Source organism: Lolium rigidum, chromosome 4, assembly GCF_022539505.1.
Source record: "Lolium rigidum isolate FL_2022 chromosome 4, APGP_CSIRO_Lrig_0.1, whole genome shotgun sequence".
NCBI lineage: Eukaryota > Viridiplantae > Streptophyta > Magnoliopsida > Poales > Poaceae > Lolium > Lolium rigidum.
Window position 1 is genome coordinate 70,233,692 of NC_061511.1, and position 16,356 is coordinate 70,250,047.

A 16,356-nucleotide genomic window follows, 5' to 3' on the forward strand; every position below is an offset into this window, starting at 1 on the left:
TGATTTTCCTCTCTCGGCGTGGTGCCGGGATGGACTGTAGATCCCTCCCGAACTGGGGTTTCGGTTGACGGCGGCGTCGGAACTTTTCGTGGATGGAGGCTCTCGTCCCTGGGGTTTTCCCGATACGACGAATAAATAGGCGTAAGGGCGGAGCAAACGAGGCGACGAGGCACCAGTACACGGGCCAGGCGTGGCCAAGGGTGGGGCCGCGCCTGCCCTATGTACTGCCACGTGGCAGCTCTCCTGTGTGTGTCCTTCTGGCTCCATCTTCGTCCCGGAAAAATAAGACTCTGGGCTTTTGTTTCGTCCAATTCCGAGAAACTTTCATGTACAACTTTTCTGAAACACAAAAACAGCAGAAAACAGGAACTAGCACTGCGGCACTGCGTTAATAGGTTAGTCCCAAAAATGCTAAAAAGTGTGGAAAAGTGCACATAAAACATATAAGAATTGTAACAAAACAAGCATGGAGTATCAAAAATTATAGATATGTTTGGGACGTATCAGTACACTCTGATTTTAGAGAATAGGACATGTTCTTCTCGCTATTTTCAGTTGTCAGGCGTTCCTTGCTCTCATGCAATTACTGCTATCTACAAATGTGGAAAATTAGGGGAGGACTTTACTGATCCTTACTATCATGTTGATGTGTTCAACAAGATATATGAGCATTGCTTGCATCCTGTAGAAGGAGAGGAAATGTAAACCAATACCTCAAGCAACATGTTATTTCAAAATGCCTGGAAAGTCAAAGAAGAATGACAGGAAGAAGGAAGAGACAGAAAAACCCAAGTCTAGCAAGAAAATGTCCAAGGTTGACACTATCGTTGTTTGTTCTATGTGTGGAAATCCATGGAATGACAAATCTAGTTGCATCAAAAATCTAGAGAGAGGGAAGAAGAAAAATGCACACCTAGTCAAGACTAGGAAGAAAAGCAAAGCAACATAGGTAATTTAACTACATTGACTTCTATGGAGGATTTTATTTCATTTTAATTGATTTAATTGGATCATCTCAATCATTTCAACATGCTGGATAATCTTCTCAGCATGCTCCAGGACCTTATCAAGCACCATCCTCTGAAGCACCATCTGTTCAATCATTTCAATAGGCTGGATTTATTTTATTTTTTGTGTGAGGAATTGGACCTATGTGTGATACGGAAATAGGCTCTAAGGTTACTTCCGCAAAATGAAATTGGCAGCTAGGTTTACACATGCCTGACACGTGGGTCTAAATAGTCAAAAAATGGTTTAACACGTCTAATTACTAAAATCAGTGCTCTGCGTCACAACCATACCCAAAAAATGGCAGTTAAGTGTCATCTCACCCCAACTTGATAGTTAAGTGACACCGTTGCCGCAATTGTGGTGGTTTTGCGTCATTTTCTCCCCATGGTACGATATAAGCATGTATTTTATTCTAGGACTACCATGCACTAGATATGATCATGATTCCATTTTTGTTGTGCTTCATAGATTCTCTAAAATGGCTCATTTGATACCATGATCTCGAACCGATGAGGCTTCACACATTGCTACTTAGTTCTTTAGGGAAATTTTTAGACTCCGTAGTGTACCAAGAAGCATTGGCTCGGATAGAGATTTCAAATTCATGAGATACCTTGGAAGACCCTCATGGACAAATTCGGTGTGAAGCTTTTGTTCTCATCATACTCACACCCTCCAACAATGGACAGACGGAAGTTGTCAACCATAGCCTATCAACACCACTCCGAGTACTTTTCATGAAGAACATGAAGTCTTGGGAAGATTGCATCCCTCATGCAAAGTTCGCATACAACGATGGCACACACTCAACAATGTTGTCGCGCCCATTTTTTTCCATTTACGGATTCGAGCCACCCATGGTGCTCTACCTTCTATCGGTATCTCTTCATCAAAAAGTTAGCATGGACATCGATAAATGGGACAAATATATGAAGAAACTACAAGACACAAGAGCAAACCACTGATCAAGAAGTTCACCGCGCAAAGCTAACAAGTTCAACATAAAGAAGAAGCCCATGATCTTGTGTGGATGCACCTTCGCAAGGAACGTTTCCCTCACGAACGCAAATCCAAGTTAAAACCTCGTGGTGATGGGAACTTCACAATACTCAAGCGCGTCAACGACAACACATATGTCATCGATATTCCGACATCCAAGTACTTGGTGAGCAATGCCTTCAATATCTCACACCTCTCGAAATATCATGGAGATGAGGATGATCAAGAGTTGAGGATGCCTCTTTTCCAAGGGGGGTGATGATACAGCCGCCCTAGGAGCAACGCTCCATCAATACCACCTAGGCCCCCAAGTGGACCGATGACACGTACCTAGATCAAAGCCATACAACAAGAGGTGAATTTGCTCCTCTCCATGTGTGATCTTAACTCACCATTGGATGGAATGCTATCTCATGCCAACACTTTGTGTATCATCAGGTACCTTGGACAAGAAGCTCACCATGGAAGCCAAGATCATGCAGAAGAAGAAGATGAGAAGAAGAAGAAGACATTCCTCGGAGAAGCACACAAGAGTCTCCAACATCCAGACACCGGAGTCTCGGACCCTATCAACTTCCACACCGGAGTCTCAGACCCTATCAACTTCCACACCGGAGTATCGGACCTCATCGACCCCAAAGTGTCCGGTCCAAGCAATCCCATGCCAGCACCCAGCTATCTCATGCCATGTACATGGATCCGAAGTCTTTCGCCGCCTATAGGAGAGTTTGACCGGAGACTCTAGCCCATCATCGATCAAACCGGAGTCTCCAGTCTACTAACCCCAGTGTAAGTGATCCAGGAGCTCCGAAGTCAACGCGGGAGTCAATCCATATACCCTCCAGAACGTTTCCAGTTATTACAATTAGGTCCCTGATTTGTTGTTGGCTATATATATGCCCCCACCCCCATTTGGAAACAAGAATGAGATTGTGATTATACTTAGCTTTGCTCTTGACCCCTTGGGGAAAACCCTACCATAGATTCAACGTCTATTGTGTCACTCGTTTTGCTTATCGAAGGATCTTCCATCTTTGGTGACTGCTACCATAGTTGACCGCTTGATCGCACTTCAACTTATTTGGGTCCTTTGCTTGCACCTCTATCAACTTGGTATTTTCATCCTTCGAGGGTTCTATCCTTTGATTTGGTGGTCTCTTTGGTGGATTTCTATCGAAAGATCTTTTCTCGCAACCTCTATCGAGTTGGTGTTTCGGGAACCAGATTGTGTTTGTGCGTACAAGACGTTTATCGTGATTGCTTGAAAAGACACCATGGAAAAAAAGTTAAATAAACCAGGGAGGGCCGCAAGGAAATCAGCAATCCTACCAACCTGAAAGCAACGACGCAGAAACTATCATCAATCAATAAAATTGGTCCAACATGGACACGAAGCCGCCAGCAAACCAATACTCTCAGCTAGTACAACGAATCTTGGATGTTTCCTTCTACGATCGATCACTTGCTTTTCTACAGTTTTCTATACAACGATTGCATCAGCAACGCCGCCGACACGCTCGCTGAATCGGGCGCCGCATGCGTTACGTGCTTGGTCAGGTGACTCGGCGTCCGTGAACCAGGGACGCCGGAGCGCGTCCGCGGCGGTGAGCCTCCTGTCCGGTCTGCAGGCCAGCAGCCCGCTGAGGACGTCGAGTCCGGCGGACGACAATGCGGGGAACATCTCCCGGAGCCGGCTGGGCGGCCTTTTCTGGTGACAAAGCGGCGAGCCGGCGCGCGGGAGGCGCACGAAGGCAGGCCAGTCCGTCATGTCGCCCGTGCCGACCGTGTTGAACACCATGTTGAGCTGGTCCATCTCCGTCCTCCCGGGAAACAGCGGCGCGCCGGCGAGGAGCTCGGCCATGATGCACCCGAGCGCCCACGTGTCCACCCCCGTGTCGTACTCCCGCGACCCCAGCAGGAGCTCCGGCGCGCGGTACCACCGCGTGACCACGGGCGCCGTGTATGGCGCGCCCGTAGTAGGGGCGGCGAAGCGCGACAGGCCGAAGTCGCAGATCTTGAGGTTGCCGTGCGCGTCGACGAGGACGTTGTCGGGCTTGAGGTCGCGGTGCAGGACGCCGAGGGCGTGCATGGCCGCGGCGCCGTCGAGGAGCTGCCGCATGAGCCGGCGCGCGTCGGCCTCGGGGAACGGCCTTGCGAAGCCGCCGCTGCGCTCCCGCATGACCTGCGCCAGGCTGGGGCCGACGTACTCCATCACGAGGAACGCGTTGGAGGCATCGCGTCCGGCGGCCCGTATCTCGACGAGGCTAGGGTGGCCGCGGCACGCCATGAGGCAGCCCAGCTCGCGGCGGAGGTCCTCCGAGAGCTGGCCGTCGTCGCGGCCGGCGGGGCGGAGGCGCTTGAGGGCGACAATGTCGCCGGTGCGGCGCTCCCGGGCCTTGTAGACGACGCCGGCGGCGCCCTCGCCGAGCTTTTCGAGCCGCTCGTAGTTGTCCATGTGTTGTGGAGGTGGTTTGGGTTTCTGGCGGCCTGTGCGCGCGGTCTGTGGCTGTTTATACTACTGCCATGCCAATGCTTGACGACTCGCTTTCGGTTTGGTCGCCCATTCCGAGTCCGGGTCTATGTTTGTTCAGGCTAAGATTTGATTTGTCACATGGTTCGTTAGAGTTAGGTCGGGACTGTTTGGTGGGCGGCCGACGCTTGGTTCAGCTGGGCAGCTACAGGTAGTGTGTTTTGAACCACTCCCGCGACAACAGCGTGGATGCCGTCTACCCTGCCCTAAGAGCATCTCCAGTCGCGTCCCCCAAAGCGTCCCCAAATCGCGCCGGATTGAGCATTTGGGGACGTGTTTTGTTCGTGTCATGTTTGAGGACGTCGCTCCCCAGCCGCGTCCCCCAAACGTCGCCCCCAAACATTAAAAATACTTCTTTTTGGCATTTTTATTTCAGTTTCCACAAACTAATACATAATTGGGAACATGGTTTACAGGAAGACACAGTTTGGAACATGGTCTCCACAAACTAATACATAGTTTGAACCATGGTGGACACAAATATAAAATTTTGCAAAAAAACTAAACCGAACTAGACCGTGCTTCGAAGGTTTCCTGTGTTCGCTGCTAAGAAAGAACACTCGAGGGTACACCCAGTCACCCAAACTGGAAAATCCAGCGGGAGGATCGTGCCCTTGTTGGTTCTACCGATGAGGCGAACATCCAGAAACTTCCGTGCACGTATTCGCTGCGAAGAAACAACACTCTTCATCATCAGTCGTCCTCCTCGTCGGTGTTGTCGCCGTGGTAGTCCCAGTGGCAGCGCGTCTCGTCGAAGACCTTCACGCTCATGTCCCTGTCGCCGAAGTAGGAGAACAGGAGGATGAAGCCAGCTTCGAGGCTGTGGTGGCACGCGAACTTCTCCCAGCCGATGTTGAGGTACATCTTGACGCGCGCGTCGTAGATCACGTCGACGATCCACGGGTAGTAGCCGCACGCAGCCTCCCGCAGATGCATCGTGCGCGGGCGGTCGTCGCCGGCGACGTACTCGGCGAAGGAGTTCGGCAGCCTCTGGATGCCGCGTGGGTCGCCCTTGAGGACGAGGACGAACTCGAACAGCACGCCCGGCTCCACGTCCATCTCCGACGGTGAAGACGACGACGTGGCAGGTGACAGCGAGCGTGACGCTCTGCCGCGGCCATGACCATGACCACGGCCGCGAGCTCGGCCTCCGCCTGTACTAGACATGGCGTCGACTCTTGTAGAGATGGTGACGGCTAGGGTTGGGGAGAGAGGCGCTAGGGTTTGTGTGTGAGAGGGACGACGAGAGGCGGCCCTTTTTATAGGCCGGAGGGAGGCGGGGGAGCGGTGGCGCTCATTAACACCGGCACGCAGAGCTAGGCGCGACGAGACGCGTCGCTGCGTCTCTGCGGGAGCTGCACCATCGCTGCGGGAACTGCACCATTGTTGCACGCCAATAACTTCCGTCGCGAGGTAGGCGACGGTTAGGTTAAAATTTATTGTGCCGCTGACGGGTCGGCCCCGCCACTCCCCGCGTCGCTTTTCGGTGTGTCCGGCGTCCCCGGTGCGTCCCCTGTGGGGCGGGGACGGGCTTGGGGCGCCGGACACCGTATCGGGGCGCGCCGGACAAAAATGGGCTTTGGGGGACGCGGCTGGAACCGTTTTTGGTCCGGCGCGCCCCAAATTGCTTTGGGGGACGCAACTGGAGATGCTCTAAGTCTCACCACGGACGGCTCTCGGCCGGCGAGAAATTCGGCAAACTTGTCTGGGAGTTTCTTCTTGCTGAAATGGCCGTCGTTGCAAAGTAATTGTCGTGGGGGCACTTCTCTTCCTCAAGCAACGGTGAGCGTGCATCATGACCAACCTGCCATGGCCGTGGCGGACGCGGCCTCATCCACGCGTCCCAATTTATACGCCGGAGGCAGGCGAGGGGGCAGTGGCGTGCTTTAATGCCGGCACGCTGGACAAGGCATGACAAGTCGTCTCGCTACGTGTTTGGGGAAACTACAACATCGTTGCAATATGCATCGCTGATGAGGGTGACCTACCACTCACGACACTGTTTTGGTTCCGTCTGGTGCCCCCACAATGTCCCTTGGGTAGTGGGGATGGGCCCGGGGCGCCAAACACCGTACTGGTCCGCCCTAGACGGAATAGGGCTTTTGGGCGCGCTGCTGGGGGCGGTCAAACGCCTGACGTGCCCCAAATCTCTTTGGGTGACGCTTTGGGGACATGGCAAGATATGCTCTAAAATTCCTACTTCATGCTTATATGTATTGATTGGAGTGTTCCAATGGCTGCAAATCGGCTATGGCGACTCGCAGGGTTAGATGAAGGTGGAATCCACCCTCTAGGGTTCCCGGGTGGAGGTTTATATAAGCACCCCCGTTAGGGTTTACAATGAATAAGGTGAGTTTGTTAGGAACTCGCGGGCCTACTAGGCCATGTAACTAATTCCCAGGTTTCCTTCAGATCTAGTCGTCAGGTCGAGTCGAGTGAAGTCCTTAGGCTTTCTAGCCCTGTAGATTTGAGTCACTCGATAGTTCCTCCTAGTTAACCACTATGTGAAGAAAAACAAGATGTGAACAAAATCGTGGTCGATAGCATCTCCTCAGCCGTGCGCTCCTCCACGATGTCGGTGACAGTGGTACCCCTACAATAGTTGCTTACTTTTGGGGTTTTCATTGCTGCTTGTAAATTTGTGGGTATAAGGGCTTGTGATCATGAATTGATGGGCTACCAACCTCAAGTCATGCGAGATTTATACATGTTAAGGCTCCGCATGATGATCTGGTAACAACCCTATGTCCCATGTGGGCTTCATTATATGGAGTGTGTGCGATGCTCAGAGTTTAATATAAAGCTTCATTTATAGAAAAATCTAGGTCATCATATATCATTCCTGCAATATAAATTTTATCCACTTTTTCAAACAAATTAGAGATGAAACACTCACTGAAGCTTGGAAGAGGTTTATAGAACTTATATATGGGATTGAACATCATCTTAGAAATTGGATGATATTAAATAATTTTATGGAAGCTTAAATATGAAATCCTTACACTTTTAGATAACGAATGTGGAAAATAATTTATGAGTATGATGTTTTACTTGATAATTTATTATTGAGACTAAGATTGGAGATAGTATTGAAAAGGCAGAACTATACAATGAACCTTATGATGATTGTTATAAACAATTAGAATAAAGTAATATTTTCAACCAGTCCATTTAATACTCCAGAAATTCCTAATAAATCCTAGAGGCCCACTTGGCCCATTCATGCATGGCAAGGGGTGGGACAAAAGTTTAGTCCCACATTGCTAGTTGAAGGAGAGTTGGAGCAGCTTATAAAGAGAGCTCTTCACACCACTTGTAAGAGAGAAATAATAAGGGGAAATAGGAGCTGACCACATGCGCGCTCCTCCTCCGACGACGGCGCCGCTCGCCTCGTCACGGCATGGCACGGCACGGTTTGTGGGAATGCCTCGAGCCGAGAGGCCTTCTCTCTTTCTTTTTGCCACACATGAACGGGTATATGTACAGATGTAAGAATCTGAAACTTTTTTCACTGGGTCTTGAATATGAAGGTTGTTCAGCTTTGGCTGCTGCCTGTTCGGTTCACCTCCCTGACCCTTTGTTTCGTCTCCTCATGTGGCCTGTTCGGCTTCTCCCTCTATGCCTATAAAATAGAGGTCGCTCCACCACTGGCTATGCGCCTACCTCCTGGTTCCGGAGCTTTGCGCCACCGCTCAAGTATTTCCCATCCCGGCCTGCAGCGTGCACCGCCGGTCGGGACAGTAGGCCTCCGGAATCGTGCTGCTTTGAGTCATGTATAGGAGAAGGGCAATAAGGTTTTTGGGGAGCGCTTTCACGCGGCTATTGGTTTCATCAGGAACACCGATGACACCTTCCCCAACGACGACTTCTTCCCGGTCGTTGATGACCTCTTCGACGACATGGGGGACAACGCCAACAACGGTCACGCTGCTTCTTCTGCTTCTGTCCAATATGTACTCATATCTCCTATGTTTAGGTTCATGTTTTAGATCATGCTTCAGTTCCTTGTTCTAGAATTTGGAGTAGATATGCTCTCCTCAAATTAGCTACTGCGTATGATATTTTCCTATTGCCTAAAAGTTCATATGACTAGTTTGATCCATGTTATAGTAGTCATATTTTATCTACCATTTTCATGGATTAAATTTTGTGGTAAATTTCTTATATTTCCAATAATACAAAAACCATATTGTAGGCAATTTACTCCAAGCGGCTTTGTTGCATCTATGAATCCACCTGTGTTTGAGGGTGCCAACTATAAGAGATGGCGCGTGAGAACAGTTCTCTGGTTTCAAACCATGAGCTTCTATGACGCCACTCTTGGCAAACCTGCGAGTGATCTTGACCCTCAACAGGAGGCAAGTTATGAGAAAATGAATACCCTCTTTAAGCTTGCTCTGATGAGTGTTCTTGGGGATAATATTGTTGATGCTTATGGGTCATTTGACAATGCTAAGGAAATGTGGGATGCACTTGAGGCCAAATTTGGTACCTCAGATGTTAGCACTGAGTTGTATATCATGGAGCAATTCTATGACTACAAGATGACTGGTGAGCGCTTCGTGGTTGAGCAAGCTCATGAGATTCTGTCACTTGATACATCCCAAACGTATCTATAATTTTTGATGCTCCATGCTTGTTTGGTTACAATTCTTATATGTTTTATGTGCACTTTTCCACACTTTTTAGCATTTTCTGGGACTAACCTATTAACGCAGTACCGCAGTGCCAGTTCCTGTTTTCTGCTGTTTTTGTGTTTCAGAAAAGTTTTACATGAAATTTTCTTGGAATTGGACGAAACAAAAGCCCAGAGTCTTATTTTTCCGGGACGAAGACGGAGCCAGAAGGACATGCGCAGGAGAGCTGCCACATGGCAGTACATAGGGAAGGTGCAGTCCCACCCTTGGCCGCGCCTGGCCCATGTACTGGCGCCTCGTCGCCTCGTTTGCTCCGCCCTTCCGCCTATTTATTCCTCATATCGGGAAAACCCCAGGGACCAGAGCCTCCATCCACGAAAAGTTCCGACGCCACCGTCAACTGAAACGCTAGTTCGGGAGGGTTCTGCAGTCCATCTCGGCACCCTGTCGGAGAGGGAAATCACCGCGGAGGCCTCTACATCGCCATGTCTTCATCTGAGGTAATGCGTGAGTAGTTCTCCACGGGACCATGGGTCCATAGCAGTAGCTAGATGGTTGTCCTCTCCTTGTTGTGCTTCATGTGTAGATCTTGTGAGCTGCCTAACATGATCAAGATCATCTATTTGTAATTGCTACATGTTGGTTTGATGTGGATCCGATTTATATAGAGATTTCTTTGGTTGATATTATGGATTATGTTATTATGATCTTGCATGCTCTCCATTTCTAGTAGATGTTCTAGCCAAGTAGATGCTAGCGACTCAAAGAGGGAGTATTTATGCTCGATAATGGGTTCATGCCTCTATTTAACCATGGAAAGTGACCTTGTTCTCTACGGTTGTAGATGTGCTGTTGCTACTAGGGAGAAAACAGCGGTGTTCTATTCAAGGGTAGTTTCATCGTTTACTTTACACACATTGCTTAAAGCGATAGTCCGTTGCTTGCAACTTAATACTGGTGGGTGTCGCAGATGCAATCCTGAAGGTGGATTATTAGTCATAGATGCAGTTGGATTACGGTCTATGTATATTGTTGTACTGCCCGCATACTTTCATAGCATGTATTCTGCACCGACCATTAGCGTAGAATCTCTGTTTGTCAATTGTCCATCTGTAATTTGTTTACCCAGCATATTTATTTATTGGGGAGGCACCTCTAGTGAACTGTGGACCCCGGTCCTTCTTCTTTTAATTGCAATCTTCTACATCATTTTTCTGTTCTGTTCTCTGCAAACAATTCTTCTTCCACACGGTTCGTTTAATCCTTTGTTTTCAGCAAAACCAGTGAGCTTGACAACCTCGCTGGAAGTTGGGGACAAAGTACTTGGTTGTTTGTGTGCAGGTTTCCACGTTGCTGCTGACGCCGATAGTGCGCCCTGCCACGAGTTGGTTCGCAACACCTCGGTAGAGAACGTTTTTCTCCTACTGGTCGATAAACCTTGGTTTCTTACTAAGGGAAAACTTCCTGCTGTGCTCATCATACCTTCCTCTTGGGGTTCCACTCAACGTTGCGCATAAATTCTCCTTCATCAACTCCGCGCTCGGCAAAGACTTTTTCACGGCGCCGTTGCCGGGGAGAAAAGCATCTCTTCTGCGAGGGGAGTCTGTCACTCTCAACTCTTTTACTTTTTTATTGTTTTGCTTGCATATTTTATTTTTATCTTGTTTGCATTTTATATCAAAAATTCAAAAAAATTAGTATATTTTTTATTTGTGTTGTTTACTTTACTTTGCAAAATGAATGTCCCTGAAGTTCAGGTTCGTACTTTTAAGCAACAAGGAGGTAAAAGTTTGAAAGATGCTTGGTATAGAATATGTGATGCTCATCATAGATGTACTAAGAAATATTCTACTATGATTCTTCTTAGGAATTTCTATGTTGGTATTTCTACTTGGAATAGATATGTTCTAGATACTCTTATTGGTGGTAATTTCCTAGGTGCTCCCGCTACGGAAGCCTATGTTTTAATTGAAAGTTTAGTAGGAAGTCCTCCCATTAATGTTGCTAAAACTGGGATCACTTTAGAAGAGGTGGTAAAAAGACTAGATTCTTTAGTGAAATTTTTTCCCAATTTACTTTGTGATGCTATCCATACTAATGAGTTGATAGGAGGGATCAATAAAAAAATGCTGTTTCGGAGGGTAGCATTGCAAATGATGATAGAATTATTAGAATTGGTAAACTTGAAGAAGCTATGGAAATTTTGAGTTCAACTTTTCCCTCTCTTGGTTTCAAAAAGGAGAGAGCTTTTGTTGGGAAAGAACAAAAATTTATGTATGTCCCTAAGGCACCCAAACCAAAAACCCGTGATATGTTTAAATTTGATAAAACTTTTAGTGCAACTAAGAGTAAATTGCATGTTGAATCTTCAGAAGTGTCTAAGGTACTTGATGATACAAATGGTGTTTTGGAATAAGTAATTGATCTTGATGCTTTACCTATTGATAATACTTGATTTGCACCCTTTCTGCGCCTAGCTCAAAGGCGTTAAAGAAAAGCGCTTATGGGAGACAACCCATATTTTATTTCTGTTATTTTTGCTTTGTTGAGTCTTGGAAGTTATTGCTACTATAATAACCTCTCCTTATCATTTTTATTTCAATTTTTTGCCAAGGGTAGCTTCTAATAGAAAGAAAGCAGTGTTTGGGGTATTTGCAATTCTGAAATAGATCCTGTGCTGGTCACGGAATGTTTTTAAAAAAATCGCCAGAACGTTATTTTGATCTGCAAATTTTTGTGCTGATGCCCCAGTATGTTAGCTAACTTTCGTTAGTTTAGCATTTTTCGATTTGAGCAACATAACTATTTCTTTAATTTCGATCTCTGCCTGCTGGTCTGTTTTGATAGATTTCTGCCATGTTTTGCATTTGCGTCTTATGCTTCGTCTTTTTGAGTTCTTTTGTGAAAAAGAGCTTTGGGAAGAAGTAGCTACAATATCATATGTTAAAATGAGTGTTTGAAGGATACCACAGAACAACGCTCGTTTCCAACGTCTAGCTCCAATGCAGAGGGTACAGATGTCTGCTGGTCCAGAATATGGAAGGCTTCTGTTCCTCCCAAGGTGAAGGTTTCCGCTTGGAAGGCAGCACAAAATGCGATTGCTACAGAAGATAATAAGAAGCGTCGAGGTATGAAAGTTTCTGGCGTCTGTAAAATTTGTGATCGTGAGAGAGAAGAACTCATGCCTTCTCACTTTGGGGAGCAATGAGGGAAGTCTCGAAGTTACCGTCTGATGTTAACATCCAAGTTCAGTCGGAATTTTGGATTCAGTCTGTTCTATCAGTGATTCCTGTAAATGAGGTTGATGCATTTTTGCTGGTCATTTGGCGTGCCTAGTATGGTCGCAATGAAGTCACACATGCTAAGCCCCTTCCACCAATTGAGACTTCTAAGATGTTCCTATTGTTGCGGTCAGAAACCCACCGGCGAGCAGCGACGGGCAACACAGTAGAGCCGGGAGGCTCCCAGGACTGCGGCTGGCCCTGGTCCCTCGAGCGACGGCCCGCAAAGACTCCGGCACGCACGTCCGATGCTGGTGCAGGGCGTGCCACCTGACCTATACCTGGTCAGGAAGGTGTTGGATTTGCCTCGCTTAGTTTCCGGCATGGCATACACGTAAACATTAAATACGAGCCTCGATCGGCTCTCAGGTTGTCCTGTGAATCGGCTCAAGGAGCCGATCCACCCATGATCCGTACGAGGTGTACGGTCAGATGGTGGTCCTGCTTGATCAAAATAAAGCTAAAACGACCTACTACGATTTAGGGTTTTCACCACATAATCGGAACATCCTACGCGTGATTGAGCCTGGCGGCCACGCACGGTGATCGTAAACCGACCCTAGACAAGGCCTAAAAACCAACATGAAGTTGATCCCGGAACATCTTGCCTAGGGCTAGCAAACTACACCCTACGCGCCACTGGATCCTTCAACCCGTTTGTAAGGCCTAACTATACAGATATTAAACTAATCCTTGAAGAACAAGGAGCAATCATGACGGATCGGATCTACTAAATAATGATCAAGCGGGGTGCCGCCCTTACACCCAAGATAGGTGTAAGGGTGGCTAGACGTCTAAGGGTTGCACGGACGAAAGCATATGATATGATGAAACAATGCTAACCCTAACACATCTATGATAACTACGTTGATCGCCATCAACAAGGCTTCAGTACGAGCAACGCATGAACAACGAATAAACGTGTACTGCCTAGATCGCAAGATGCGGTCTAGGCAGCATGATGCTTACCCGGAAGAAACCCTCGAGACAAGGGAGTTGGCGATGCGCCTAGATTGGTTTGTGGTGAACGTGATTGTTGTTTATTTCATAAACCCTAGATACATATTTATAGTCCGTGGACTTTCTAACGTGGGAATAATCCCAACCGTGCACGAGCCAAATTCTATCTAACCGACACGTATCCTACTATATTACAGATACACGGGCAAACTAGCCCAAACTTTGCATATAAGGCCGATTCATGTATTTCTTCCATGTATATTCTTCAAGCCCATATTTAATCGTGGCCCACCTCTGATCCGGTCAAATTCTGGTGATAACACCTATGCGGGTATCTGAATGTCTTAAAGGATATAACAAAAATGTCGACATATGATATTGTGAAAGGGAAGAAAAGCTTATCTAATGTTGCTGAAGAGGAGGTGGGGTATTTAAAGAAACCACCTGATAAGTGTTGGCTTAATCCTCGACTAGGCTGGGTTAAACTGAATATAGATGGTTCTGTTAAAGCTTCGGATGGCACTGCAGGTGCTGGTATGGTGCTACGAGATGAAGATGGCCAGGTTATCTTATGTGCTTGTCATCATCTAAGCAGGTGTGATCATCCTTTTGAGTCTGAAGCTCGATCTTGCGAGGAAGGCATTAAGCTAGCCTTAAAACTGAGTAACAAACCAATTGAAGTGGAAACAGACTGTTCAAGTTTGATCGTAGCGGTGTTGGACAAGGAACTAGACAGATCTCCATTTGCTTTCGTGATTACAGTTGTTACATTCTTGTTTAGTGGTGATAGGAATATCTCCCTTGTAAAAGCGGATTGTTCGCAGAATAGGGTTAGTCATTGCCTTGCAAACTTTGTGAGGGAAGAAGCTCATACTATGGTGTGTGCTGTCCACAACTGGCGCGTGGTTGACGTGGGAGGTAGAAATCTCTGTGGTGTAGCTTTTCTTCGTTCCCCGGCAACGGCGCCAGAAAAAGAGCTTGATGCGTGCAGTTAACACACGTCCGTTGGGAACCCCAAGAGGAAGGTGTGATGCGTACAGTATCAAGTTTTCCCTCAGAAAGAAACCAAGGTTTATCGAACCAGTAGGAGCCAAGAAGCACGTTGAAGGTTGATGGCGGCGGAGTGTAGTGCGACGCAACACCAGGGATTCCGGCGCCAACGTGGAACCTGCATAACACAATCAAAGTACTTTGCCCCAACGTAACAGTGAGGTTGTCAATCTCACCGGCTTGCTGTAAACAAAGGATTAAACGTATTGTGTGGAAGATGATGATTGTTTGCGAAGAACGAGTAAAGAACAATTGCAGTAGATTGTATATCGGATGTAAAGAATAGGACCGGGGTCCACGAGTTCACTAGAAGTGTCTCTCCCATAAGATAAGCAGATGTTGGGTGAACAAATTACAGCTTGGGCAATTGACAAATAAAGAAGGCATAACAATGCACATACATATATCATGATGAGTACTATGAGATTTAATCGGGGCATTACGACAAAGTACATAGACCGCTATCCAAGCATGCATCTATGCCTAAAAAGTCCACCTTCAGAGTTATCATCCGAACCCCTCCAGTATTAAGTTGTAAACAACGAGACAATTGCATTAAGTATGGTGCGTAATGTAATCAACACAAATATCCTTAGACAAAGCATCGATGTTTTATCCCTAGTGGCAACAGCACATCCACAACCTTAGAACTTTATGTCACTGTCCCCGATTTAATGGAGGCATGAACCCACTATCGAGCGTAAATACCCCCTCTTGGAGTCACAAGTATCAACTTGGCCAGAGCCTCTACTAGCAACGGAGAGCATGCAAGAACATAAATAACATATATGATAGATTGATAATCAACTTGACATAGTATTCAATATTCATCGGATCCCAACAAACACAACATGAAGGATTACGGATAGATGATCTTGATCATGATAGGCAGCTCACAAGATCTAACATGATAGCACAATGAGGAGAAGACAACCATCTAGCTACTGCTATGGACCCATAGTCCAGGGGTGGACTACTCACACATCGATCCGGAGGCGATCATGGCGATGAAGAGACCTCCGGGAGATGATTCCCCTCTCCGGCAGGGTGCCGGAGGCGATCTCCGAATCCCCGAGATGGGATTGGCGGCGGCGGCATCTCTGGAAGGTTTTCCGTATCGTGGCTCTCGGTACTGGGGGTTTCGCGACGAAGACTTTAAGTAGGCGGAAGGGCAGAGTCGGGAGAGTCACGAGGGGCCCACACACTAGGGCCGCGCGGCCAGCACCTGGGCCGCGCCGCCCTACTGTGGCGCCGCCTCGTGGCCCCACTTCGTTTCCTCTTTGGACTTCTGGAAGCTTCGTGGAAAAATAGGACCCTGGGCGTTGATTTCGTCCAATTCCGAGAATATTTCCTTACTAGGATTTCTGAAACCAAAAACAGAAGAAAACAACAACTGGCTCTTCGGCATCTCGTCAATAGGTTAGTGCCGGAAAATGCATAATAATGACATATAATGTGTATAAAACATGTGAGTATCATCATAAAAGTAGCATGGAACATAAGAAATTATAGATACGTTTGAGACGTATCAGTGTGGCATGGCTCGGGTCCTGACTGTGTTAGACATGCCCTTGATCATGATCTCGTTGTAAGCCCTACAGCTTAATATATCCTCTTTTACCCGCAAAAAAAAAATTGTGCCATTACTGAAGCCTTGCTGGTTTGATATATTTTTATTTGCACTAATGTTGCTAATCAATTGTGATGAGTTTTGTGTGAAGGAAGTTTTCAAGTGTAGGGAGAGAATAATGATGCAATAAGATGAAGCATGGACAAGAGCTCAAGCTTGGGGATGTCCCCTAGACCCCCCCAAGAAATATCCAAGAAGTACAAGCATCAAAACTTGGGGATCCCCTCTTCATCAACAAAAAGCACCAGGTCATTTTTT

At 47.2% G+C, this 16,356-nt stretch overlaps 1 protein-coding gene across 1 annotated transcript; it reads right to left on the reverse strand.

The window, feature by feature from the left end:
* Positions 1 to 3,490: 3,490 nt before the first annotated feature.
* Positions 3,491 to 4,465, reverse strand: LOC124707118 (putative cyclin-dependent kinase F-2). The gene has a single exon (XM_047238778.1). It carries the CDS (start codon positions 4,463 to 4,465, stop codon positions 3,491 to 3,493), a length of 975 nt encoding a protein of 324 aa, XP_047094734.1.
* Between the last annotated feature and the right edge of the window lie 11,891 nt (positions 4,466 to 16,356).

Bases quoted from the DNA above. Each gene is read 5' to 3' on its own strand.
- LOC124707118 (XM_047238778.1), bottom strand. From the start codon at position 4,465: ATGGACAACTACGAGCGGCTCGAAAAGCTCGGCGAGGGCGCCGCCGGC.